The sequence below is a fragment of the Kryptolebias marmoratus genome, linkage group LG4 (assembly GCF_001649575.2).
Source record: "Kryptolebias marmoratus isolate JLee-2015 linkage group LG4, ASM164957v2, whole genome shotgun sequence".
In the NCBI taxonomy this organism is placed as follows: Eukaryota; Metazoa; Chordata; class Actinopteri; order Cyprinodontiformes; family Rivulidae; genus Kryptolebias; species Kryptolebias marmoratus.
In genome coordinates, this window is record NC_051433.1 from 7,915,560 (window position 1) to 7,943,087 (window position 27,528).

Below are 27,528 nucleotides of genomic sequence, written 5' to 3' on the forward strand. Positions count from 1 at the left end.
AACTGATGTATAGACACTCAAGTTTTTATGAAAGTTTAGAAATTAATAAAAAGTAACTACTTTCTTTTTGAACCACGTACAAATGAATTTGACCTTGCATATTCAGAAAATTGTCCAGCTGCCTTCTTCTTGTTTTTTTTTTTTATTTTTTATTTTTTTTTTGGCTCCCGAACCGTTTCATTCATCTGCCAAAATGAAATCTGTTACAAACAGCTACAACACAAGTTCATGACATTACATTAACTAAAAAGTAAATAAATTATTAAACCACCAATAAGTCAGAACACAGAGTGTTTACACTTCAACAAATTAGTGCTGCCATGGGCAAGTGCAGATTTAAAGTGCTGAAGTATAGATGCTAACCTCCACTTAAAGCTGTCCACTAACAGGCACCCTGTCCCCTGCACTGTCTGTATCACCAGTGTCCCTCTACTGAGTTCGTTTTTATGCATTTAGTGCTTCTGTCTCTGTCGAACTGACTGAATTTCATTATAGCTTGCTATTACACAAGCAAGCTGCTGGGCTGGCCTCGGGATGAGAGGGCCAATCAATACAGTCAGTATCTGCCCCCTCTAATCTCTGTCGCCTGTGTCAGGCCCGCTATCTGTAATAGATCTTAAGGATTAAAAGGGCCATTCTTAAGACACTTCTCTTTGCTGAGAACTGTCCGAGCCGCAGGACCCATAGGGGCTAGACCCAGTCATGCTGATCCAGCATGAGCTGCATAAGGAGTGCTAGTAAACTGGTGAGAGTGACACACCAACATAAAGAGAGGAGATGGAGAAACAAGTACAAGGGTATGTCGCTGGGGAGGGGAGGTGAAGAGGGCAAAAGAGCAGCAACACAAAGCAGTCGATGGAGACGGGAGAAGAGGAGAGAAAAAGACATTGGAGTGGGGGAATATAGTGGATAAACAGAGAGCGAAGCAAAGAGTGACAAATAAAGACAGAGAAAAAAGGAGGGAGAGAGATGAGCAGAAAAGAGGATAAGCACCAGCCAGGAAACGCAAGAGCCTATGTAATTTCTCTAATCCTCCTGGCATTTATACTTTCACCAGACAGATAATAAAAATGAAAAATAAAATGGAAAACTTTCTCCCTCAGACCGGGCACAGGATTTTTTTTAATCTGTTGCACTGCTTAACTTTTTCTTTTTTTTTTTTTTTAGTGCTTTAGTGGCTCTGTGCTGACTCAGCAAAACTGCCTTTGTGATGGGACTTCATGTCAAGGCAGATGGCAGAGGTGACTCACCATGTTCTTGTTTCATCAGTGACATAAGATGTCAGGCAGATGTACAGATGGATGAATGGATGGACGAATTGACTGTTATAAAGCTGAGAAATAAAGGTCATGTTCAGTTCTTGTACATAGGATTTGATACACCTGTAAATCAGGACAGACAGAAACCAATCAAGTAGGCACAATAAATGCTTAAATCACTTATTCTGTTGAAAATGTTGCATGGCAAACACTTTTAAGTACTGATATTTAAATACTCGTCACAAATGTATTGGCACATTCATGTCCTTAAAAGTGCTGCACATAGTTTGTTAAAACAATTCTTCTAAAGAAATGGTGAAGAATTTTATCTTCTTGTGAGAAATTAGATTCAGCTGCACATTTGCTAAAAGATCAAAAGGGCTTCTCCCACTTGAGGTAAAAATTAAAACGAGAGAAAATTGCAGAACATATTTTTAGGCAGTACACAAACGCACTTCAAGTTCATCCCCAGCTACTTCTGAACTCAAACAAAACTCCCCTCCCATCCCACACTATTTCTAAGCACATCACAATTAACCTCAAGTACAAGGAGGTCAGAATGAAGTCATTTCAGTCATTTTCAACCGTTTCTCCAACTCTGATGATGCCAGTGCCCCTAAATCTTCCTTGAATACCCTCTGAGTGATTGGTTGAGCAAAGAGCCAAATTAATGTGTGTGTACATAGCCGTAGGCGAGCAAATGTAATTGGAAAAAGAAATACGTGTGAAGTAAATGTACTCATCACAAAGTCATTATCAGCAACCCAATGGGAACCTACGCACACATCCCACCACAGCCCAATCTACCACTTAAACCAGAAACCAAAGAACTAAAGAATTGTACAGACATCAATCTGTAAAAGGCCTACTGGATATATATATTTGTTTGGGGTTTTTTTGTCTTATTTTGTTTTATTTCTTTTTTTTTTTGTGGAATCTTACAGAATGTTTTGATGCCACTTGCAGAAAAGAAGCAGATTTTCTACGAGGGCAATAAACTAAGTACAATTTTAGGATACACATAGAAGTGCAACATTATTGTGGATGTCTAGAGAACATAGACTCTTGCATTGATGTCAAGTCCTGAGTTTTGAGACTGTTTCCGTAAAGAATAATTCCTTCTTAATTCAACTACTGCAAGTAGGATTTACCTGAGTTTATGATCAACGTGGTGTCTTCAGCTGTCCTTGTTTTGCTACTGTCTCAAAAATGCTGGCACAACAAAAACTGTTAGAAATAATATTTTGAGGAAGCTCAGTACTTTAACAGCTTTAACTGTACTTGGTCATATTTCACCACTGCTGTGTAGATCACAGTCAGCATGTCTTAGACATCCTAAAAGCACTCCAAGCAGTTGTCACAATCATTTTACTACCACTTGGATCCTTTAACAGGCAACACTAACCTTCGTGAGTGACTCACATTTACTTCTACTGTGTCAAATCACAGACTAACATGCAATATTTACAAGACTTCACACACCAATGGATTTTAAAATTGTGTGCAATGTCCTCCTCAGCAGCTGGCTCCATGAGGGAGACGTGTAATGTGAAATGATCAGCAGTGCTGCCGGGTGTTGAAATAACATTAACATGAAAATGTCTAATGGGGTTAGGTGTGTGTGTGGTCAAAATTCTATACTTTGAATTCAAAACTTACATCATGAAAAAAATCCCTAAATAGGTGAGGCATGAGGAAAATTTAAAGCCGGTTGGTTTGATTTACGATTTTTAATGAATGAGCTAAAATGCAGGCATGGAGGAGGCAGTTTCAGGAACAAGAAAAGATTCTTAACCCTCCTGAAGCCCTCAAGAGAGAGAGAGACAAAGAGAGGTAGGGAAGTCCTTGTAACTTAGGGTCAATTTGACTTAATGGCCAAAGGAGGGTCAATTAGTGAAACCAGGGCAAACAAGTAAACAAGCAACATAGCGAAGTAAACAATCGATCTGACAATGGACTGAGGAAACCAAGGAGGGTGCTGGGATGAGACAACAAATGATCTAATTAAGAATATGAAATGGGTGGCAACTGAGATGCTACAAATAAGGACAAGGACATTAAGAGGTTGTGGCCAGAATCACAACACCAGATCATAAACTGATCATAAACACAGAACTGCCTGTGTCACTCCATGAAACAAGAAAAAACAAAGAAAACAGAAAGTGATACAAAACAAAACCAACCATGAGGGCAAAGACCCAGTCCATGGCACTCATTGATTCAGACATTTCATTAAGAAGGTGTGTTAGATAGATGGTGTTGGAATAGTGATTGGGTGGGTGCCAGGTTTCTGTCATCATTGATTAACTCATGTCACTAAAAACACTGACAGAACGTTTTAGTCACTGTCTTTGCTTTGACAACTATCCAAGTTTATTCTTTTTTGCTCATACAGTAGGTTCAGTGTACAAAACCTTTTAAGTGAGTCTATCCAAGGAACAAAACTTTCTGAAACCCTAAACTAAACAATATATATATTTATATTAATAATTCTTTTAAATGTTTTAATTTTTCAAATTTTTGCCACACAAATACAATCTCTCCAGCAGTCACTGTGTCAGACCCTGGACAAGTCACAAGTCTGTCACAGAACAAGAACAAGACAAACAAATACTCACACTTTCACCTAGGGACAATTTTAGCGTTATCAATTAATCTAGTGTGCATGTTTTTAGTAGTACCTGGAGAAAACCCACACATGCATGAGAAAACATGCAAACTCCACACAGAAAGGCTGGGAGGGGAACCTGCAACCTCGATGTGAAGTGACAGAGCTAACCATTGCTCATCAGTTTAACGCATAAAGGAAAAAGTATTAAATATTATCAAATATCCTTGGGTCATACTGTACATGTCTTTTAAAATATAGTTTCTTTGCAGAATGCCAAAAGAAATGATTTTCCTCACAGTCAACACTAAACAAGAGGTGTTTACAAAATTGTTTCTTTTTAAAAACCCTTTAATCACTAAGTTTTCACTATAGGATGTTTGATTATTATTATTATTGTTATTATTTATTTACTCCAAAGCACATTATTGTTACAAGGATTGAGGTCTACAAATAAAAGTTTCTGACGATCAAGCAGCTCCAGTGAAGTTTTACTGCAGGGATTCATTGTTTTTCTAGGCTCAGTAGATTGACTGCGCATAGGGTGAGAATATAACCTGTGCTACTTTGGTTTAAATACATCTTTAACTTTTTACTGAAGTTTCATTTATAAATATCCTCTTCAGTCACATGAAAATAACCTGTGATTCTGTGTAATTCAGAGTTTTGCATTTGTCATGATGAGCTTGAGGAATTAAGGTGACACAACGGTACGAGCGTTTGAATAAACGCAGCAAAGCATTAAAGTGTGAACAAGACAACGGTGCCTCTTCCCTGCTGGGAGAGGAACAGGCACACTTGCTAAAGCTTACTGAGAAGTGATACAAGTAGACATATCTGAACTCCCTTTCTGCTATAAACTGAACAGAAGGCCACTGGCAGATGTGATGTGGAAACACAACCAGACGTTTTCTCAGCTGTTGTACAATATACGGTTGGTCAACAGGAACAATAGTGTCTTTTTTCTCTGTTTTTTCTTCAAAAGAATCCTTCATGAATCTGTTATCTTGAGATAATGAACTAATCTGAAGCTGTATTAACTGTATTAATCTGAAAACTGAGTCTCTGAAGCTGCACATTACCGTATTGATCAATGCTCACTTTCAACACAAAGATCAGTTTGAACTTTAAGTTGAAAGGCATCTATCAAACACACATCTAACACAGTAGAAAACACCCACATATAAGCATTTTTGACACCTTTTGTCTCAAAAGATACTAAACCCAAATATCAGACATATCTATTTGAATTTATCTAGTTTAAATTAGTGGTAAGATTAAGAAAGATTTAGACAGAAGATTCTTCTGGCATGATTTCTTTTTAACACATAAGTGAGCAAATGAGTGGTCAGTTTAGCATTAATCTAATGTAATCTTCACAAAATTACTATCACTTAAAAGTACAAGATGATATTAGCTGCTGGCTCTTTGCAAAGAATAATTCAGTTTAGGAGAATATGTTTTCAAACTCCAGTTTCTGAGTTTAAGTGTCCAGATTCAGTTTTCACTGTGATTTTAACTCTTGATGCAGCTGATAGCATAGTAAACATAGATGCAATTATAAAACACTCATGTTGTTCAAAATATATGAAGTATAGTTTCCCTGTTTATTGATAACAATACACTTAGCAAATGTATGTTGACTAGGTCAGTTTCAGACTTTGATGTCTCATCAGAAGGAGAATGAATAGGTTAATAACTTTGTTTAAAACTTCATTAAAATCTGTTTAACACTGTAAATGGCTCAGGGCTATAGCCTTGAGGTCAACAGCAGACTAGCTTTGCTGTTAAAGGGGCCTGTGAATGGTTTGGTGACTCTAAATGTCCTTATTTCATTTTTGTATGTTTTGCATAAAGTAATCTCATCTAGTTTGTTCTGAGTTATAAGACAAACAAAACCCATGGCTTCATTGAGTCCTGGAACACTGCTGGGTGCAGTCACAAGGATTAAGACAGCTGCTGAAAGACTATATCAGCAAAATGTAAGCTGTGTGCTAATTAAACTCTAAAGGGATCATACTTGGTCGAAAAATGACACAACACTTTTAATTAATAAATGTTTGAATGAAATGTTTGTGACATAGTGTTGGCTGTGGAATGGACTGTAAAATAAGTCAAATGTATTTTTTAAATATGTTTATATCTTATTTTTCACATTTAGTGTAAAAGTATGGAGATCATAAACATAAAATTATACCTAGACGAAGCATACTATTTTCTTTAAAGAATGTCAATAAAATTACGAGAAAATAATAAACAAGAAATTAATCTATTGCAATTTGTAGTCAGTCATTTAATCTTTGTCCTCAGATCAGCTCTGATGCTCATGGTGATCAGAGAGTCAGTCAAGACCTTTTGTCAATTATCCAGCAGACTATCGTTTGCTTTTTATTGAGAAATATATTCTGCTTGACCATCCTAAAGCCCTGGACAAAGAAAAAAGAAATATTTTTAATTTTTTTTTTTTTTTTGAGAACGATAAGAGGATGACCTTATCTCTTTTTTTAACATGCCATTGTAAACCCATTACTGGAAATTACCCAGCCAGCTCAGTGTGATGCAAGTTGCAATTATACAAAATAAAATTTCTAAGTGGCTAGTCGATTTGCTTACTGAAAACCTTTCATGTGGTATAAACATAGATGTTCAATAAACGTGTTTAAACAGTTGGAAAATCATTATCTTTGTCCTTTAAAATCAGACATTATATTCATTTTTTGTAAACAAAAGAAACCGGTAAAAGAGTAACTCATCCCTAAATCTTATCTTACATTCTTCTTATTTTAAACCCATAACAAAACTGCATCATGCAAAGCACAACTGGAAACAAGGGATTTAGGAACCCCTAACATTTTACTGAAATTTTAACAGATGTAGAATTATCTTTCCTGAGAAATTTAAAACCCCCCACCACCGCCAGTCCACCCTAAGCAGGGGTCACTACCTGACCACCTAGCTACTGTGCCTCCCTCCCCCCTTCCCTGAAATTAACATAATTGGTTTTTTTTTATTTAAATTGTTGGCCCCCCTGCTGGTCATTAGGTAGAATGGAGGTGTCAGCTAGCTAAATTGGCTTCATTTCTCAGATTGAAGTGCTCTTCATTTAATACAGTCTATTCGTTCACAGTAGGCTGAAAATTTCTTCATGAGTGCATTGTGTAACTGGTCAATGAACCACATTTAAGTGAGAGTTAATGTTGTACAGAAAATGCAGTGTTTGGGTGTTAGTGCAGCTCAGGGGCACTAAAAGTGACCTGTAACACCCCTTTTATGATGAACAATAGTAAAATCACCAAAAAGAAAGTATGTTTCTTACAATATTCTTTGATTTTTCCTCTCTCACCCATGTCTTTATTTAAAAATACATCTGTTCAGAGAGAAATCTTTGTCTATCAATGAACATTCAGTTCTGTATACTATTTATCCTGGCATAAAGAGGTGTAATGACAACTGCTTTAATGCATGGCAGTAAAAAAAAAAAAAAAAAAAAAATCAGGAAGGTTTGCCTGCACTAATACTGCGCCTCTGAATCGGGGTGGATCAATGAGTTTGGTAGTTCACTGATGATAGATCGGCACAGGTTGACAAAAAGCTGTGGGTAGGCAAGTGTGTCAGTTTGTGCGCACACAAATACCTCTTCAACTTTCCTGGCAGATTTAGCTGCACTGGGGTGGTGCCTGGGGGAAAGTACATCTTTGCTTAATGTCTTCCCTCGATGGAGCAGGAAGATAGTTTGTTTTACTCCTGTCATGGCTTGCTGGGGCTTTGCTCGATGTTGAGATGCCCTAATACATAGCGATAATAATACACTGATGGTTATGGTAATAAAGCACCTTTGTCATAGCACTCAGGCACAGGAGAGTAGAATGGATTAGCTTGAGTATTATTTTTCCCTTTCTTGGCCATATTTCTCTGCTGCTCTGCACTAAGCTAAGCTCATTGCACATTCTGCAAAGCACATATGGTCTTGCATTAAATATTTGGAGGTAAATCCTGAGTTATGAAGCAGCAAGAGCAGCACTTGGAGGCCCAATGCAGCAAAACAACTTAATGTCAGTCACTAATCTAGTTGCAGGTGTTCAGAGGAGCAGAGCTCAATTAAACCAAATTGGCTTCCACACAGTTATTTAAATTAGTTTAGAATCAAACCCTCATAAACTAAATATGCTTACCTTGGCAGAATACCCCCTTTACTTCAGCTTCCCTCTACACTTACCAAGACACTGTCAAGATAGGAGGAGCTGAAATAAAAATGAATTTACATTTAAATCAGCCTGGAATGTGAACAAAAAATGTGATCAGGGTCTGTGCTTGTCCCACTGCCTTAATCAAAGTTTTGATGTGATGACACACACCCCAGGAGGAGGTACCTGGCTAGTATCTCCAGAGAGGTCCAAGGTAATAAGATATTAATTTGCTATACACACTGCAATTAAGCATCAATTAAAAGTGCTGGTTATGTGTCTCACACAGATAGACTTTAAAACTTTTCAATACTTTTAAACTTTGTCCCATAGTTGGATTACAGAAGACCACACATAGTGAAATGGTTTGACATCTGAAAATAGATTTACTTCTATAAAACCCATAATTCATGTGAGAATCTGTTGGAAATTAAATGATCAAATTACATGGACATGATGGCATAAATCCAGCTTTTGATTTAGTTTTTGTAATGTTGGTGTCACTCTTCTTTAATGAAAGTTTGGAAGACTACTATAGTATAATGGCAAGTTGACAATATAGGTAAATCTGACAACCTCATATAGAAATGTCAAACTCACTTCTCTTCTTGTTACTTTTTTGTTTATTTATTTTACCTCCACTTTTATTTTATCTCCCATTCACCATTTATCTTGTTTTTCCTTTTTTTTTTCTTTTGATATTGATTTTTCTCCTATTGTCTGCTTGAATATCTCTCTCTACATCACATTCGCTGGTCCAGTGGAGAGGAAGATCGGTCAAAATAGTCTATTCACATCATATCAAATCTGGCTTATTTTCTTTCTATATCGCATCTTTCCAGCAATGGTCTTCTTTCTTATATCAGTAGAGTCTCCAGTGGCCCGAAAACAGATCAGTCAATCAGTCTACTAGATCCCCTGCCCTTCCAATCTCACTATTTTCCCCCTGATTTTATCTTTGTCTCTGCTTGCTCTGTCTCTTGAATGCCTGCGTGACTTAGTTTCTGCTTAGTGTTCGGTCTGTCTCTTTGTGCGGTTTACTCTGTCTCTTTGGTCAAGTTGATAAGAAATAGTCAAACCTGGCGGGAAATGAACAACATGTTAACAGAGGCTGAGGCACCTGCAAGAATGATGACCACACAGGGACAGGAGGCAAGTTGTGGTTAAATGAGTTTGCTACTGTTGCTTATAAAAAGAAAAAGCCCCCAAAATCTGCACTGTAAGAAACAAACTCCTGAGGTTGCAGACAAATTTGGAGAAAATTACAGCCAGTGGGAGTGTTGAGATTTTTAATGAAATTGTGATTGCTGTCCTTTCTTTCATCAAAACTTGTGCTGAACAAACTTTTTTTACAGAATGGAGGCAGCCTCTTGAAAAGATTTCCTGGTGGCCTCACACCTTGTTTGAAGGCAAAAACATTAAACTTCAAAGTGTAGACTGAGTCTCTTGAAAGAGGACTTTTTTAATATAAAATCATAGGATGTGAAGATAGAAAAAAGTGGCATTTAGTCGAGTATTTTAAAGGGAATGTTTGGTTAATTCCCTCAATTTGTAAGATGTGTCCCATAATTTATATGCAGAAGCAAGCTGTAATTATGCAGTGTAGCAGCCAAGTTAAAAGACAACTTCTCTGGAGGACAACCATGTAAACAACCACTCATTTATAATTTAACACAGACACATAGTTCAGAGCACATGAGGAAGCTTGAAGGTATTGCATGATACCAAAGGCTAATGTTTTTTGTAAGTTTGCTTTAGATCTTTTGGCCAAAAAAGCAAGGCTGCTGTATGCTCGAGCTACAATATGACATTGCATCACGCAGTTTCTGTCACATAGAAAAACTGGAGCGCAACCTGCTGTGCTGATGAAAATCCTCTAAGGGAAAATTAATGAGCAATTTTCTGATAATACAAAGCCATTACCCTTAGCCAGCATAATACTAACAGTTCATTCTCTATATACGGGCTGTGGTGCTTTTATTTTTTCAGGAATAGATTATTACTAAGCATTTTACTTCTGGCATTTTTTTATGCAAAGAGGTGAAACTGATAGAATGAAATGGACTAGAAATATAATTAACATTTTATTGTTTTATATTAATAAAAAGTCATAATAATATGATATGAAATAAAACCAAAATATGTTTAGAAAAAGAAGACAAAGCATGAGAATCTGCCATGTATGAGAGCAGCATATAAATGCACATTCAGTTATCTTTTAGACTGGACCTAACTTGGTTGCTGTTGTAGCATAGACAGTACTGTTTTTTGTTTTTTTGTTTTCAATTTCTGACATTTTTAATTTTAAACTATAGTTAAAAATACAGTAGATCCCTTGATCTTTTAATTTGTATTCATACCGACAATTGTCCTTGAAAGTTTTATGCAAGGAAGCTTCAGTTTTATTTGCTGAGGCGCTGTCAAACAAAACAAACTTTTTTTCCTTGTAATATGCTAATATTTAGTAGAGTCTGAATGATAGCATCATTTAAAGTTTACTTTGCATTTTCTTTGAGCTCATTTTTCATTCAGACTGTAATAAAAAAATTAACCAGTAGATCACATCTTACCATTAACTAGAGATAAATAAAACCATTTTGTATTCACTTATCCTGCACAATCTAGTAAAAATATACACCAAACATAAAATATCTTGAATTGTACATTGGCCAGATTAGGTCATGTCTCTTCCAGAGAAATGTTTTTTTACTTGTAATTGTGCAGCTCAGCATGTTTCTTATCGTCTTTTAATTTGCATAATAAACTGAAACATTGTTATGTATGCAGATTTATATACCTGGAACTAAATTTTCACACAAAAGAAAGTATTTGCATCAGAAAGAATCATCATATATGGAAGTTGCATTTTTACTTCTAAACTGTGTGTATAGATATCATATTTTCTTCTCTCTTTTTTTTAGCTAAACATTGTTGCAGTTATTTCACTTTACAAAAGATGGACACTATCAAACCATACATTATACATTAGAGGGTTTGGGGCAACTAGGTAGTTTTTATTGCAAAAGCACACAAGTGGAATCTCTGACAGCAGCATATTTTAAGGCCACTTGACATGATAGATGAGTCAGTCCACCAGGTAGGATATTACCCTTTTTCTCCAGCGTCGCCTTTCATCAGCTCTCCCTCAACTTTGTGCTTGAATACTATAAATACTGAAAGAGTGGCCAGCTTTTAGAGTTTGCTAAATTTTAACGCTTCCCTGACAGAACATTTTTGTTGCCCCCTCCTCTCCTGACTGCAAAGTTTGCGTTGGAGCTTGGTTTGTGACAGGGACACATTCATCATATAATAAAGTGATGCAAGCTGTTACAACACACCAAAATGAAACCCAGTGACTGGGAGTCTTGTATAGTGAAGAGAAATGGGAGCTATTTCAGGGCTGTTTCTCTGGCTTCATTGTCAATGATACCCAGTTGCAAGCGCAAATGTTTTAACTCTTGCCGGTACTAGTTTAATGTGATGTTCACAGACAACACACAAAAGAAGAGTATTACTTTTCCACTCATGCTAAATAACAATTTTCAAATTTCTATTTAAACATAGCTTTTCCAGGACATATGTTATATATTAGTATGTTTAAGAAATAAAGACAAAAAATTACTTTTAGCATTTATTTTATTATTCCATATGCACAGACAAGCTTGATTAATGTAAGGACACAGTGTGTTTAATTACAGTGCTTTACTGCCACCTATTGTTGGGGCACAAGACAGTTGTTATTAACATCTTTCTTAAACACATCACTTACTGACAATAAAAGTAGTTCCATCCGCTCAAGAACCACACTTCCATCCATATCCTGTTTTGTGACTTAACATAAACAGCATTTCAGTAGAAAAAAACTTTTTTAAAACCAGAACCCATGACTTAGGAACAGCAAATGTTGAAAAGTTAAATTTCACTAGGTTTATTATTGCAAAATACATTCACAATACTATAACAATCACATCAGTCAGCAAATTCAATAAAAAAAATTTCAAAAATACATTTTATCCAAGAACAATGGTCTCACACTGGGTATTCTACATAATCCATTTTGAACATAAAGCTATAAAAATGTTCCTTTAGGTACACAATGTTTAGGGAACATGTAGAGAAAACAAGTTCAACTTGAAATTAAATGGTTTAAACATGTAATTACATTATGTCAACTCAATGCGGCTCAATGTTTTTTTGCATTTGAGAGCCGAGGCAATAACTAACTTTACTGAAATGTTTTAGAGCTAAAAGCGATCAAAGTTTAAAATATTATTTGCTTCAGACCAAGCAGAATGCCGTGCCCCATCCATTTCTGTAGCAACTTGGTTGCCACTGTCCAGTCGGTGGTTTTGTCCGCCAATAGAAGCATTGCAATCAGGACACGTCCGCCTTTCCATAGCCCCTCCGCAATCAGTAATGAGATACACATGGCCATTTGGACATTTGTGCCAGTGTCCTGGAGGCATTTTCATTGCTGAGACGATCATCTTTCTCTCCTTCTCACTGATCCCCAAGCCTGTGAGTGGAAACTTTTCATTCAGTTTCTTCATAGCGTCTTTCACTCTCAGTTGATCTTGCTCTGTGAACTGGCCAGGTATTTCCAAAACATGTCTGATTTCTTGCACCTCAATTTGCATTTTGTTGGTTTGTTCCATCTTGTCTGCCTTGTGGCAACGGGCATTGAGTTCAGCCAGGAGGTTAAGTCTTTGTAGCTCTCTCTGCAAATCAAATACCTGTTGGTCTGTGAATTTTTGGTTTTTGCTATTGAGCCAACCAACGAACTGTGAGGCATTCTTCCAAAACCTGTAGCCATCACTGAATAACATGTTTTCTTCTTTAGTCTTTAGAAGTTTTGCAACTCTTGTCAGAAAATCTATTTTGTTTTCCACGATCCAGAGGTCATTGGCTGTAAGGTATTTTTTTTCTAGTTTGACTTGGATTTCCATGTACTCATTTCCCAGATGTACTTCACAAATGGGAAGATTCGTTTTCCACTGATTTTGGAGGGCACTCCTCAGTTCTTCAATATCGGGTTGCCCTTTGTTTATCTTCTTCTTTACCATCTCTATCTCTGCCAGACTGCGATTGATGTGTATTCCATATCGTAGATTTTTACGTATTGGTGTTTTACACTTGGGACATTCCTTTAGTTTTATAGCCACCTGCTCTTCCTGTCTGTTTTCATCCAACCTCATGTAGTGATCCATGGCTGTAGATTCAATAATGTGTTGACAGTCATCTAGCTGAATAAAGTGAGCGTCAGGTTCCTCTTCAGTGCCAAAGAAAATCTCAGTCACCTCATCAGGATTGCAAACCCGACATTTGCTTGGACATTTATCTCCACAAAGACCAATGCATGGGTGGCCACACTCCAGGGTCTTTTCACAAGGTTCGGTGCACGGTGGACGATCACATGGCTCATGGCAAAGTTTACTGCAGCTCTGGTGAGGGCACTGCCAGGCACACGGCTCAATACAAGGAGCGCATGGTTGCCCACATGGCTTCATACACTTACTGTGGACACAGCAGTTCTCACAAGGCCTCTGACAGGGGGGACAGTCACGAGTGCAAGGCTCCATACACTTGTGAGAGCAAATCAGAAAACGCTCACATCGGTGAGAGCAGGGACTGTGGAAGCGTCCCTGGTAACACCTTCCACAGGTACCAGGACAGGTGTGGCCACATTTTAACTGGTGCTTACATTGGGTTTTACACTCAGGTTGCTCTGTCTTTGTTTTGTAATAGCAAGCACCTTTCTGGCTGTGTCCACACTTAAGTTGTAAGGTGACCTTCACATTGCATTCTGTGGTGCATGATGTTCCACAGGCTGAGTCACATGGATGTCCACAAAGGAGCATCTTCTGGCAAGGCTCTTGGCATGTAAAAGTTACTGGGTCCTGGTGGCAAGGAACCATTTGTTTGTGCTGACACTGAGGGATGATTTTCTCAACCTTCACTGCACATTTCTTTGGACAAGCTTGATAACACAAACGGTTGCACTTGTGTCCCTGATCGCATAAAATCCTCTCACACTTCTTGCTACACTTAAACTCTTTGTGTTCTGGGTCATAGGGGTGACAGACTCCTGGGCAAACATGACCACAATCCAGACGAAACTGGCAAAGCTGGGTGCAGCCCCCCTCTGGTGCCTGTTTGAAATCTGCAGCGCAGGAAACCTCGACCTGTCGAGTTGGATGATTCTGACAACACAGGGTCAGAGCTTTCCCAACTTGCTTTTTCTCTCTCAAGGTGTGGAAGATGTTGCTCCACAGTTTGACACCACTCAGGAGCTCGCCATTGCCAATGCAGTACAAGCCTTTCTTGGCACGTGACAAGGCCACACACACACGATTGGGAATGCTCAAAAAGCCAACTTTACCGTGTGTGTTACTACGTACAAGAGACAACAAAACAATGTCATTCTCTTCTCCCTGATATTTGTCCACCACGTGTACTTTGACCCCTGCAAACTCTTTGGCAGGCATTTGCTTGCGTAGACAGAGGAGCTGGCCAGTGTAGGTTGTGAGTATAGTAATTTGTTCTGGTTTGTATTCTTGGCGGAGAAGGTATTGGCAAAGTGCTACAACAAACTTTGCCTCATGGCTGTTCCGATGGCTCTTTCCATCTTTGATCTGTTCTTCAAGGTGGTTGTGTTCCACAAAGAATACATTTGTGTTAAGACCCTGTAGGGATAAAAAAAAAAAACTAAAACATTTTAGAATATTGTGTATTTGTTTAGCTCAATATACATTGTAGGAGAGAAAACACAAAAGTACCTTGATGCTTTCATACTCTAAAACAGAGGGATGGTTCTCCAACTCTGAGTAGATGTGTGGAGTCAAAAGACGGGCAATGTCAGGCCTCATACGATGCTTAAGAACAAATACAGATAAATAAAATACAGATGAACATGGCAATCTCCAACAGACAATAATTAATGTAGGATATAACATGCACACAAATGAAAACTCTGTTTCTCAAAGTCAGCTTCTGCTCACTTTGCCATTATTTATACAGTGAAGCTGATTAATAAATTCAATAAAAACAAACCTGGTAGTTGAGTCTCACATAAGGCAGTCCCATGTTCACTAGCCTCTCAAACATGGACAATTCCAAGTGGAAGTTCTTAGCAAGTTCAAAAACAGTAGCGCTTGGCTTCAGCTGAAGGGAAAAAGATAAATCATACATTTTTGATTTGCTCTTACACTTTTCTTTTTACAAGTTTTTATATATTAGTATTTAAATAAAGCATTTACTAATATGTCCGTGTGTAAAATGTTTGCACATATATCTATATGTTTTTTTGCGTTTTTGCCTTAGTGTTTTAGTTTAACTGTCTGTGTGTGTGTGTGTGTGTGTGTGTGTGTGTGTGTGTGTGTGTGTGTGTGTGTGTGTATGCAAACCCAATTTTGCTAGAAGACAGAGTGTGATTGTGCAAGTATTGTATGTGGGAGGGGTGCGGAGGAGGCAAGACAAAATTTTGTAAAAATGTGAGGCGTTGTGTTCTACTCAATTCAACACCAAACCTGCGATTAATGAATAGCGCAACAATGCCAAAGCTTATTTTACTTGGGAAGTGTGATCCATCCACTTCTATTACATGCATGGATTCAGGTTTGTTTCTCACAAAAACAAGGCTCAGAATACTGAAGGAAATAATTTGAAATGTAATAATTTGTTCACTAATTGGTTACATATAGCCAAGATAAAATGTGCCTGACACATTAAGTTGCAATATGTTAAACAAACTGAAGTTTCAACAAGAGAAATTAACAAAAAGTTACAATATATTTCAGAAACACTTGATTTCAAAGCCTGATTTCGATCCTTTTATTTGTTTTTCAAAGATCTGTTTTCTTACTTTCTAAATTCTCTGAATTAAGGTTTGCCAAAATTTGTACATGAACAAATCCATGAATAATCAGGGTAAAATATGCAAATATTAGTTTACAGCAGGCAGAAGTTACACAGTAAGATGATAGCAAGACAGAATATTTAGACATGTGATAGAACTGTGTGTAGTTGTGATCACATGCCACAGATTGCTGGACAGGCTGCCTGCCCATATGTGCTTGGCAGGCCCTGACAAGTTGTTGTATAATAGTCTACTGATGTCCAGAATATCACTCCTCACTAATCTCCTCTGTCTCTTGTAATGACTAGCTTGCTTTTTCCTTTTGTTTTTTAACAGTTATTTTATTTTTTGCCATTCTCTATAAAAGAGAACACAAAAAAGAATGTGGGGATAAGGGAACTTGAAACATGCCATGCTTGTAAATTTCACCAGAACTAGAAACTGGGAGAACTTCAGTTAAGCTACAGTGACTTGTTCATAACTGTGCATAAAATAGAGATGCAGAGTTTAATAAGCTGCCGAACCACTAAGGGTTCAAGAAACTCCCTGATTTGTACAGATGAGTTCCTACCTGTTGGTGGTCTCCAATGAGGATGAGGTGTTGGCATGCTTGACTCAGCGTGGTGATGATGTGGGCTTCAAGAACCTCTGCAGCCTCCTCTACAATCACCACACGTGGACTTAGTTCTTGCAGAGCTTTACGAAATTTGGCTGCTCCTGTTGTTGTCATGCCGATAACCTGGAAAGAATATATATATTTTTAACATTCTATACCCTCAGCTATGACTCATTTGAGGATCTCAGTAACTTGTAATCCTATCCTTACCAATCTCAGATAGCAAATTTTATTAAAACAAAAACATAACTAGGATTTTGGGAGGTTGTGTGTTCAGCTTCCCAATAGATCAGCTGCTGTACTTGATATCAAACGGTCATTTTCATTCAAATCAAAAACGCACACCAAACACCAATGTTTTAACTAATGCTCCCAATTTCATTCTCACTTTAGTTGCTAGTAATATTTACATATTTTTATGTCTAAATTAAAAATAAAGCAAAACCTAGCTGCTGGTTAGTTTAGCTCATTAACAGGAACATAACCTGTTACCCTGGCTATGTTATAAAATGGGAAAACTATGTTTTTGTTTGACACAAAGACTTCCTGGAGTCTGACTGCCTTGCTAAACACAACCAACACTAGGATTTAAGAGCAAAATTTTGAAGCTGTACTCACAGATCAAATAAACTAATGTCAGCATATGGCAAGAAAATCACTTAAATGTCCTTGTTGTACATTTTGACAAAACAACCTATTCATTCTAAAACATTATTCCAACTTTTTAAACAGCCCAGTCATTTTGTACCGTTGCTTTCTTTAGGACATGAAGGTTTTCTTTTCGTTTAACATCAGCCAGTCTGTCCACTGCATTTTGATAGGCCTGTTCCGACTCCAGGGCTTTTGTACGAAGCTCGATCCTGTAGCGTGTCACCCACAATCTGCACACATAAAAAGAAGTTCACAGGAAAACACTGAAATCCTGGGCCAATATATGTAAGCCTTAAAAACGAGACTCAATCAAACATAAGAGTGAGCAAAGGCTAAAGTTAGATTAGGTCTACCCAACTTTCCTTTTAATTAGTGGGCAGATAAAACTGAAAAGCTTAATAGTGAAAAATATAAAATATGAATAATTAAAAAGGTTCAATGAACAAAGTTAGAATTAAACTTCAGTCACAGTGTCCCCTTTAAAAAGATTGATTTAAAAAATATGCACCCAAACACCCAATTTTAAATTTTAATTTGGCTGTTTGATATTCTATCAACATGTCAATCCAAAATCAGAAAATATTTTGCGTTTACTATCCCACGATGGATTTGATGGTGAAAATGTTTGGCGTTTTGTTATGACACCGAAATAAATTTTCCCCTTTTAATTGTATTACCCAGGTTCACGATTTGACTAAATCTCATTACTTTAGATGCCTTCAGGTCTGTAGCTTTGCTTTGATTTTCATCTACTTTATTATGTACATGCTACCCAAATCCCCTTCTCAAAGACTTGACATAACTAATTTTAGCTTCATTAACAAGAGCACTGACTCAAAAAATATGTATAACATTATTCATAATAGGAACTTGGGGATATTGAAGAGGATACAATCTCTGTGGAAGGGCTAATGTAAGTTCAGGAAGACATCACTGCATGCATAGATATTTTTTCATTCATATGTGAAACAGTCTAATTTAATATATTATTCAAATTGTATTCTAAATCTACTCCAGAATGACTCAAATGTAGTTGTTTTGTTGCTCAACTGTTCAGGGACTTTTGCTTTTAGGCTGATATTTGCAAATTAAGAAATATTTTGATAGGAATTTCTGGGGTGCTAAGTGGCTTGATTATATTATTTTAAATTACCATAAAAATGCAACTGCAGCACTTCTAGCCAGCTGACATATTCATTAACTGGAAAAGACAACATTCTTCAGCTTATGATCTGTGGCTCTTGAGAGTGATGATATAAGGACCCATATCAGAGCAGATTTACTCTGTTTAAAACAAACTTCTAAAATCTCATAGAGGCTCAAATGAATGGTTTATTGTAGATTTTTACTACTCCTCATTTTTTGCACTGATGATTTATTAGACAAAAAAGAAAATTTGAACCGTCTCGTTGATGTTAAATTTATAAAACCTATGGTGCTCTGCATGAGGATCACAAGACAACATTTGTGGCCAATGTCAGCCATTTACAAAATCCAGTGCATATTTGATGAATGGGGTAGAATGTAGAATGACTTAATGCAAAGTACAAAGTACTGGCTAAAGAACAATATTTGCATTAGCTGGAATACTAAGAGCCATAATATGAAAATTTAATAATAATAATAATAATAATGTTAGGATAAATTTAAAAGAACAAAAAGTTAATGCTCTACAGATGACATTGTACTGTATAGTAATTAAATAATTACAAAAAGATACATAATATGCATATTTGAAGAAAATTTGGAAACTTGCTAGTTTTAATAATCATTTTGACCCCACGGTCCCATTTTTACAGCAACAGAAACTTGGAAATGTATCTTGGCTCTGTGGTGATACGATCCCCTGGGATACATTTTGCTGACTAGTTGACTTAATTATACACTCTGGGAATACACTACAGCTACCAGGCCAAGGTTGGTTAGGGAATAAAAATAAATGAAAGCAGAATAATGTAAGAATCTAAAATGAAGGATGGCTAAAAAAAATAAATAAAATAAAAAAAGTAAAATCTTCTCGGGACAGGCTGCTGAAGGTAACAGTTGAGAAAGTGGTAAATCAAGAGCAAAAGATAAAGAACTACAGACGCAGACTTACCGGTACAGTCTCCATCTGTCCTTCAGAGAAAGAGTCCACACATCGAAAATGTTACGTTCCTCCAATTCAGTCATAGCTGTACTCTTCCCCAATTCTTTCTTGATTTTGTTCTTCATCCTTTTCTTCTGCTCTGGTTGAATCTTTGTCGATAGAAACAGGACAAACTTTAATCTTCAAGCCTTCAGTTTATTAAAGTAAGGGATTAACTTTATACATTAGCTGGTTTATTGTTCTCTAATTAAGAAAAATGATGGTGCTCTGCAGTCCATGTCATACACTATAGGCAATAAGTAAAGTTTAAAGTGATGGCAAGTTAGAGGCAGCTCATTTACAGACAGAAACTTATTTGAAGTATTTGGACCAACAGTGGTGGTAGTGAAGTACATAATGCTGCAATAGTGGGTTCCATTAGAAACCACAGTTAACTCCTGCATTCAATTAATGAAAAACTTTAATTCAAGTCTGCTGATTGCATTTAGCACTCAAAACATTGTTAGTGCTAGACTGCTCTGTTAAATGGTCCCTTGAGTGGTTTGTAACTGCTGGCAGTGGTATAGAAGTATGGGGCCCCACATAAGAATGCATGTCTGCAAAAGGAAGTGACAGGGTTTACATTTCTGCTAATTGCTTTAGGCCTTACCACTGGGTGACTTTGGTAGCAGTAACATGCCAATTAAAAAAAATGCACCAAGAGAAAAACAAAAAGTGCCATGAGGAAGATATGGATGTAAATAGCATTGCATTAGTTATTAAAATGTTAGATGAATGCAACATTTCACAAGTTAACATCCTAAGATTGTCACCTCCCATCCTTCTTCACTTTTCTCGGCTTGTATGTCAACATTGTCCAGGTTCATAGCCAGCATCAGTTCTTCCACTTCTCTGACAGTCTCCTCCTTGTTTCCTTTCTTTCTGTCATCCCTGCCAACTCTGGGACCAATTGTCCAGTCATCTTCAATCATCCGCTCTGCCTGAATCAGTTCTGCTTCCTCTGCAATTTCAATGAGGTCTTCTTCAATCTCCATTGCCTCCTCTGTCATAGGAAACACATTGAATCATGAAAATTGTCTCGATCTCACTGTATACAGATAAGAAGCATAGTTTTCTTGATTTCATTGACAACGTATACTGTTGTTTAGGGAACAAAAAGATCAGAAATCCCAAAGACCAAGTGAGTACAGACAATTTCAGTCTAGATTCAATATATGAGTACAGTGCACATATTTATGAACTGTACATCCCATGGTTTATGGTTTTCCACACAGAAATTATCTCGTTGAACTTGGTGCTGGTTTATTTACTGTAACAGAACAGAATCGTGCCGAAGCTATTAAAAGTTTAGATTTTTATTATCGCCTTAATGTTCTGGAACCTGTAAGCATTCAATTTAGCAGATCATAAAACCAATTGTTAAATAATTTTCCACTGTTTCACTGGAGCTTCACGAACAATAAAACACCAACCTTCATTTGAATTTGCATCCTCTGTCTCCCTCTGCTGGAAGGTAGTTAATCCCAGACCCAACCACTCCATCATCAAATTGAACTTCTTGTTCCAGAACCCAAACTCAGGGTTTCTCTACAAACCATTACGAATTGATAAGTTAACACTGGTTTTTGATTGTAGCTTGCATATAAAATTTGCCTTTTTTTTTTTTAAATACTCACAAGGAGTGAATTGAGACTTTCCCAGTGTATGTCTGAAATAAACCTCTGTAAGAAGCTTTCACGTATTACACCTTTCAGAGAACACTCCAGCTTCATACTCTGGTTTTGGATCACCCTTTCTTGGTCACATAGCTCCCTGTAGATCTTTAAAACAGAAAGGGGAAAGTTAGATAAGAATATGTGGAATGCTCTGAAAAACTTAACATAGCAGACTAAAATTGGTTATGTTGGTACTTCTTGTTATAAAAAAAGATAAAGAAATGTAAAGTACATTAAAGTGTCAAACTAAGGTCAACGGTTCACAGTGCTGCTTCAAGACGAGCTCACCTGACCATAGGCAGTACGGAGGTGAGGCGGCAGTGAGCGTCTAAAGTCAGGTGAGTGACTCAGTTCTCGCAGATTGAATTGTTTCAGGACCTCACTGTTGCTGCGACCTCCCACTCGCACAATGCCTTTCTTCAGAAACTTATGAATACCTACATAAAATCCAAGTCAAACCAAATGACCACAGTGAAAACCCTGAAGATTGTTTGAAATTTAGTGGAATTCTGAACCCCAAAAATTTTAATTTCTGGGGTTCAGACACACACTAGTTAACACGGAAAAATACCAGAAGTTCTCTGGCTTCCTAGTGATCTTAGATATTCAAATTTATAATGGGCACACTTATTTTTTTGACAAGAAACTGGACTGATTATTTTAAATAGAATGAAAAACAGTTCTGATGCCATTTTCACAGCTTACCTTCCAGAAACTGATCCAAGGCATGGTTGGTGTAACACACAACTAGCATTGGAGCTTTGCCACCCTCATCATTCAAATGACCCAGATCACCCAAAAAGTGCACATTAAGCAGATCATTCCAAAGCTTCTGATTGGTCAACAGAGCTTGAGCAATCTTTAGGCCAACATAAGTTTTTCCTAAAGAAAGATGGAAAAAAAAGAAGAAAAACACTGAATTTGCATACATTTTATTTGGTGTTTTTTTGTAATCTTACAAGGATGTAAATACACCCTAAGGCTTCAATATTTAGTTATCTTTTGCACCACAAAAGTCTTGATCACCGAATCAGTTCTGCAGCAATGGGAAACTGTTTCTTTTTTTTGGTTTATTTGGGCATCTATGTTTTCAGTTTGTACAAATATAGACTTAATCTTATTCTTAAACATTTTATTCACATATGATGTTATCAGTCAAAGCTTGTTAGTTTCATACCAGTCCCGGGAGGTCCCTGTATGATTGCCAGCTCCTTGGTGAGAGCTAGCTGAAAGGCTCTTAACTGAGACTCATCCATGCCCAGCTCCTCCATTTTAGGCCAGGCCTCCGGCTCCAGGCTGTGAAAAGGCTGTATGCTGCTTTTGTAGTCAGGGTCAGCAACAGATGATAGGTCATAAACATCTTTTTTTCTAAGGTATGCTGGAGGCCTCACATCTGTGGAACACTCCACAATGTACCTGAAAGCATAAAAATTCTTCTTCATATACTTCTCAAAAAAAAAATCTCTTAATTGAAGTCTTACAGATCTTACATTCCTCCAAAAAGGTACATAAGTTTACTTTAATTGTGAGCTCGAGCTAAATAAAACTTGAAAAAGCTGCAGAAGTGGTCTCCAAACACCCCGAGTGAAGCTGGGTACAATTAAATATTTAACATGGAAACATGGAGATGTTTGTCGGGGAAGGAGATAAGTAAGGCTGCAGTATTTTTCCTGCAACACTGACACACATTAGCATCAGACGTAAACAAAATAACATGTAAAGACTGACAAAGTGACAAACGGATGACTCCTGTGTAATTGCTTTAATAGAAACAGCCTAAATGTTGTGGTGAGAGAGACAGATGATCAACAAACAAAATAAAAATTATGTGTGTGAATATATAAACTTCCATGTAACACACTTGTAAACACCCTTACCTCTGAAAGGGCAAGCTTCTCTCATTCATCTCCTTTAAGCCTTCAAGAACGTATCGATAGGCTTCAAAGTAGGCAGTGGTCTCAACCATCAGAAACATCTGATCTGTCTGTTCAACAAAAACAAAATATATAAAGGTTTCCATTTCTGCCATCTACTTTTAAAGTTATACACTACTCTGTAGGTAAAGTTATATTCTTTGAAGCTATTATTTTATCCATACCATTTTTATATTTTGAGCATACAGTGTTAGAATATTTCCTCAGTGCTTCAGCTAGGTGTGCCTATAAACTCAGTGACTCACTGCATGCTTCTTTAATAGCATTTGACTGAACATCATGTGCTTGCATTAAAAAAAAAAAAAAAATCACCTGAATTCTGGCCAACTTATATCTGCTTTCCTCCGTAAAAGTAATCTGGACCAGACCTTTTTCCAGTTGTTTAGGGTCTCGGTCTGAAACTGTGGCGAAGAGGAAACTCTCAAAATTGTCGAATGACAAGCAGACCAAAGATCCAAAGAGCAGCCTTTTGGAGTTCTGCCAGCGCACAAACTGAAGGAACAACAACAACAAAAACGTATTATTCAACAGACCTCATCACATAGGTCCTTACTTTTTGATTTAAACTATAATATATTGGAACACGGTGTATGCTGAACTACATCATTTATGATGTCCTTAAACATCAAACAGTTGAGATCCTAACCTTTAGTGGCTGAACGTCAAACTTGACAATGTATGCAAGGCCAGTCTGTGTACATTTTGGCACCACCAGTTGTGTGTCAAAATACACCCGGATGTCATCGAAGCGCTTCGTCTTCACAAGGTTATCACTCCCTCCCATGTCCAGTTGGTTCTGGAGCAGCTGTTGAATCCCCTCCCGCAGCGGTCTAACAAAGTCCTCTCTGAGCAGCCGGAAGTGAGTATCGAGATAGAGGTGGACGTTTTCGTATCGCTTCAATGTGAGATTGGGTCTGAGAAACGGCTTGTGGTTCTGGTGGAACTCCTCGGGAGTCGGGTAGAGAGGTATGGTCCTGAAATCCTGTTGATCTTCAGCTGGGTCACAAACACGAGCAGTTTCACTCATTCAAATATCTCAACTTTGTTCAAACTTTTAGACCTCTTGAAAGGTTTTCCAGCTAACTGTGGTGTTAAAAATGATTAGGAATACAATATTTTTTTGAATTTCATTTTATTTTATTACCTGGGTTGTCACCACCGGTGGCTAGGAGTGCGTATGTGTCCTTGTCTGAGCGCAGGGTTCCCTCCCTGGATCTCTGCTGGAGGTGCTCTATCAGGCCTTTTAGGTTTTCCATTTTGTCCTCTGTATGAGGATAGATGTCCACACCCGATGCTCTCAGGCTGTTGACAGAGGCTTGGAGCAGTGTCAGCAACATACTCACAGCTTTGACAGAGCTTGCAGGGAAGATACTGAGCACCTAAAAAGCATGTAATGAGAACAGTTAGTTCAAGCCTTCAGTGGTAAAAGACAAATTCACATCCACTGTAATATAAAAGCATTACATGAAAAATGAAGGTCATGCATAAATATTTCAATTATGTAAAATTAAATAGTTAAATAAAAGGCAGCAAATGTAATTTGAAGTATCCCATAGGAGTAAAGTGGTTTAGTCACATTTAGGTAAATTATTCAAATACTTAACTGCAGAGTTAGTTAAACTATTTTCACAGATGATCCTTACTCCAAATACAACATTTAACCTACAGAGCAAACTTTCATTTCACAGAATCATTACTCACTTGCTAAAGACCACTTTGTGCATTAGGAACTTCAGCCTGTATCTTTTAATAAAAAAAACCTCTGAAGAGCCAGTTTGCAGGGAGTTTTCCTTCAGTTATCATTTATCTAACCTAAATGGCTTGTGTTTTCAAACAGGCATTACCTCTGAGAGAATAGATAGGATGTTTTCCAGATGTTGTGAGTATTGTGCTCTGCGGGCAGGGTTGGACTCTGACACCATGCCTCCCACATGGTGAAGCAGGGTGGTGTGGAAGAACACTGAATCTTTTATGATGCCGGCCAGGTGCTGTAGAGTACTTCTGTCTGTCCTTGAAGTAAAGGCTTTGCTCAGCACCAGGCAGAGGAGCTGGATTAGGTCCGGCCTCAATGGTGTCTCACTGAGGAGTGCTTGAAGGCCGGGGTGTGAGGAGAGCGTAATGGCCACAACAGACGGCTCTTCCTTGGAGAGTTCCTCAAGTGTTTTATAACCCAGTTTACGACCATGCGAGCCTGCACCATCTCTTCTTTCATCCCTGCCTTGTCTTCTGTCCCCACTGTATCCTCCTCTCCCTACACCTGCCCCTGCTGGCCCTGTTCGCTCACCTTCTCGTTCAGCTCCACCAGGCTGACCATTTGCAATAAATCTCTGGATGCCTGCACCTCCCCCTACATTTCCACCTCTCCCTACTCCTCCTCTCCCTACTCCTCCTCTCCCTACTCCTCCTCTCCCTACTCCTCCTCTCCCTACTCCTCCTCTCCCTACTCCTCCTCTCCCTACTCCTCCTCCTCTCTGTCTCTCTGCAAATCTTTGATTGCTCCCTTGACTTTGTGCTCTTCTTCTGTCCTCTTGCTCTCTCGTGCCGTTTCCCTGTGCACCTCCTCGTCTTCCTCCACCGCCATTTTCATTTTGGCCAGTATCTGTAAGAAATAAAACAATCATATAGTAAACACTGAAAAAAAAGCACATTGAACTGTAGATGCGTGTTGCTCTTCTGATTATGTTATGTTGTGTACTTACTGCTATGAGTCCCTCTTCTCCCCGTTCTCAGCCCCTCCATTGTCTTGCATGTGTCAACTGGAAAGGAAGTTGGTAAAACTGATCATTTCAGGGAAAAAAAAGGCATGAAGGACAACAAATATCTGCACTAGGCCCCTAAAAACCTGAAAGCATAGATAACAAAATGTTCTGTAAATTACTGTAATTGGCTCAGTTCCCCTCCTCTCAGATTTGCAAGCTCACAGGAAGTCTGAGCTCAGATAAGAGAAGTTAATTTTACTTTATGCTCTGAGAGGAAATCAAAGCAAACTTTCTATTTGTGTCTTTCCAGTGTTTGGACAAAAAGGGCATTTTATGTGACTTGTATGTTTAAATGTACATACAAGTAGTTGTTGACTCTAAGACTTTTAAATATTTTAAAATTGTTAAACAAAGCCCAGTGCTTTGAGTCTGCACTGAGTAGGAATTTGACTCTGGCAAATGAAAAGTCTGCCCCCTGCTGGATCTTCTTCTTCCCTGAAACAATAAGTTTCTATTTCTTAGAAACGAATGACAACTTTTTATGACTCAACATAATGTTTTGTATTTTCACTGAGCCAACACACCCAAGGCTTCAATAGTATTCACCTAACAATCTATAAATTCACAGTATAGTTTCTTTAAAAAACATTTTTTTACTGTTATATCCGCATTCTTTATTCTTTGACCTGCCATTAATATGATGCGTTTATATCTAGTTTTATTCAAAGTAAGATAAATTTGTTAATGTCATTTAAACATTTTTGTACAGCTGTCAATATATTAAACTGTCTTGATGATCATACTCAGCTTGTCCTTGTGTTTTTGTCTGTTGATGCAACAAAATGAATTAATTCCTATCTATATATCTATACAAAAAATATAATAACGAAACAAATAGAGGGAGGGAAAGGAACTAACCTTGACGAGAGTCTTCTCAGCAAGAAAATAATAAGTTTTGTTACAGTTTTCCAGATGAGGTCCGTTTGTTTTCAGAGTTAAATGCAGTTCCTGGACGTCCCAGTCGAGGTCTCTCAGTTTGGTCTGACTGGCTTCTTGCGGCAGCTATTTAAAGGCTTCTATAGGTTTCGTTTTCGTTTGATCAGAAACACAAACCACGCCTAGAGGACACTGCAGGGCAAGAAACTATGACTGCGTGATGAGACGGACGGGTTGGCTGATTTGTTTACACGGGAGAGTAAATAGCAACTGATCACACGCAGGTAAAACTATACCTGAGAAGTTCCAGAGGAGCAGCTGAAGCTGAAGCTGCCGAAACTCCTCAATGTTTGAGGTAGTTTTTTTTTTATGTCAGCACAACATTGTCTCAAATTTGTGCTATTTATGAAGATAACAAGGTTGAAAATTCGAGGCACATTAAACAGATATAACCATCCAAGAGGTTCATTTTAGTGTTTTCATTAATGACCATGACACTGACTTCTCTGGATTTGGCTACCCTGGTCCTGGAGGGCCACCATCCTGCATGTTTTACTTGTTTCTCTGCTCCAACACACCTGATTTGAATCAATGGGTGATTAACAGGCTCCTGCAGAACATGAAGAGGTGATTTACCCACTGAATCAGGTGTGTTGGAGCAGGGAAACAAGTAAAACATGCAGGATAGTGGCACTTGGGGACCAGGATTGCCCACCCCTGGTATAAATAATGTTCTCCTTTTAGCCAAATATTACATACACAATAAATGTTGCTTCTTTAAAACCATCCCTAACTTTATACAGTGGGATAAAGTCCTTAAGTTCTTATTTTTTGTGAAGTCAAAAAGTTTTTTAAAACACTTGCACTTTAATATATCGCCCTGGATTTTTTTTATGTTGTATATAGGCTACAGTATATCCCACTAAGTTTTCAAATCATTTTGTTTTGTTTTTATTTTGTTTTATTTTTATTTTTTTGTTGT

The 27,528-nt window shown here is 37.7% G+C and overlaps 1 protein-coding gene across 2 annotated transcripts; it reads right to left on the reverse strand.

Annotated features, from left to right (window-relative positions):
- Nucleotides 1–11,669: 11,669 nt before the first annotated feature.
- znfx1 (zinc finger, NFX1-type containing 1) lies at nt 11,670–27,049 on the reverse strand. Of its 2 annotated transcripts, none has more exons than XM_017408640.3 (19): nt 26,529–27,049; nt 25,611–25,667; nt 24,756–25,510; nt 24,056–24,290; nt 23,558–23,907; nt 23,224–23,403; nt 22,855–22,961; nt 22,155–22,393; nt 21,683–21,859; nt 21,266–21,414; nt 20,939–21,082; nt 20,735–20,849; nt 20,075–20,304; nt 19,272–19,411; nt 17,271–17,403; nt 16,478–16,645; nt 15,102–15,212; nt 14,828–14,923; nt 11,670–14,734 (listed from the first exon to the last, which is right to left on the reverse strand). In XM_017408640.3, exons 2-19 carry the CDS (start codon nt 25,648–25,650, stop codon nt 12,296–12,298), a joined length of 5,808 nt encoding a protein of 1,935 aa, XP_017264129.2. In that variant the 5' UTR covers nt 25,651–25,667; nt 26,529–27,049; the 3' UTR covers nt 11,670–12,295. The 2 variants fall into 2 exon arrangements, with proteins under 2 accessions (XP_017264129.2, XP_024860045.1); XM_025004277.2 differs by having other exon boundaries at nt 24,756–25,516.
- Nucleotides 27,050–27,528: the final 479 nt, after the last annotated feature.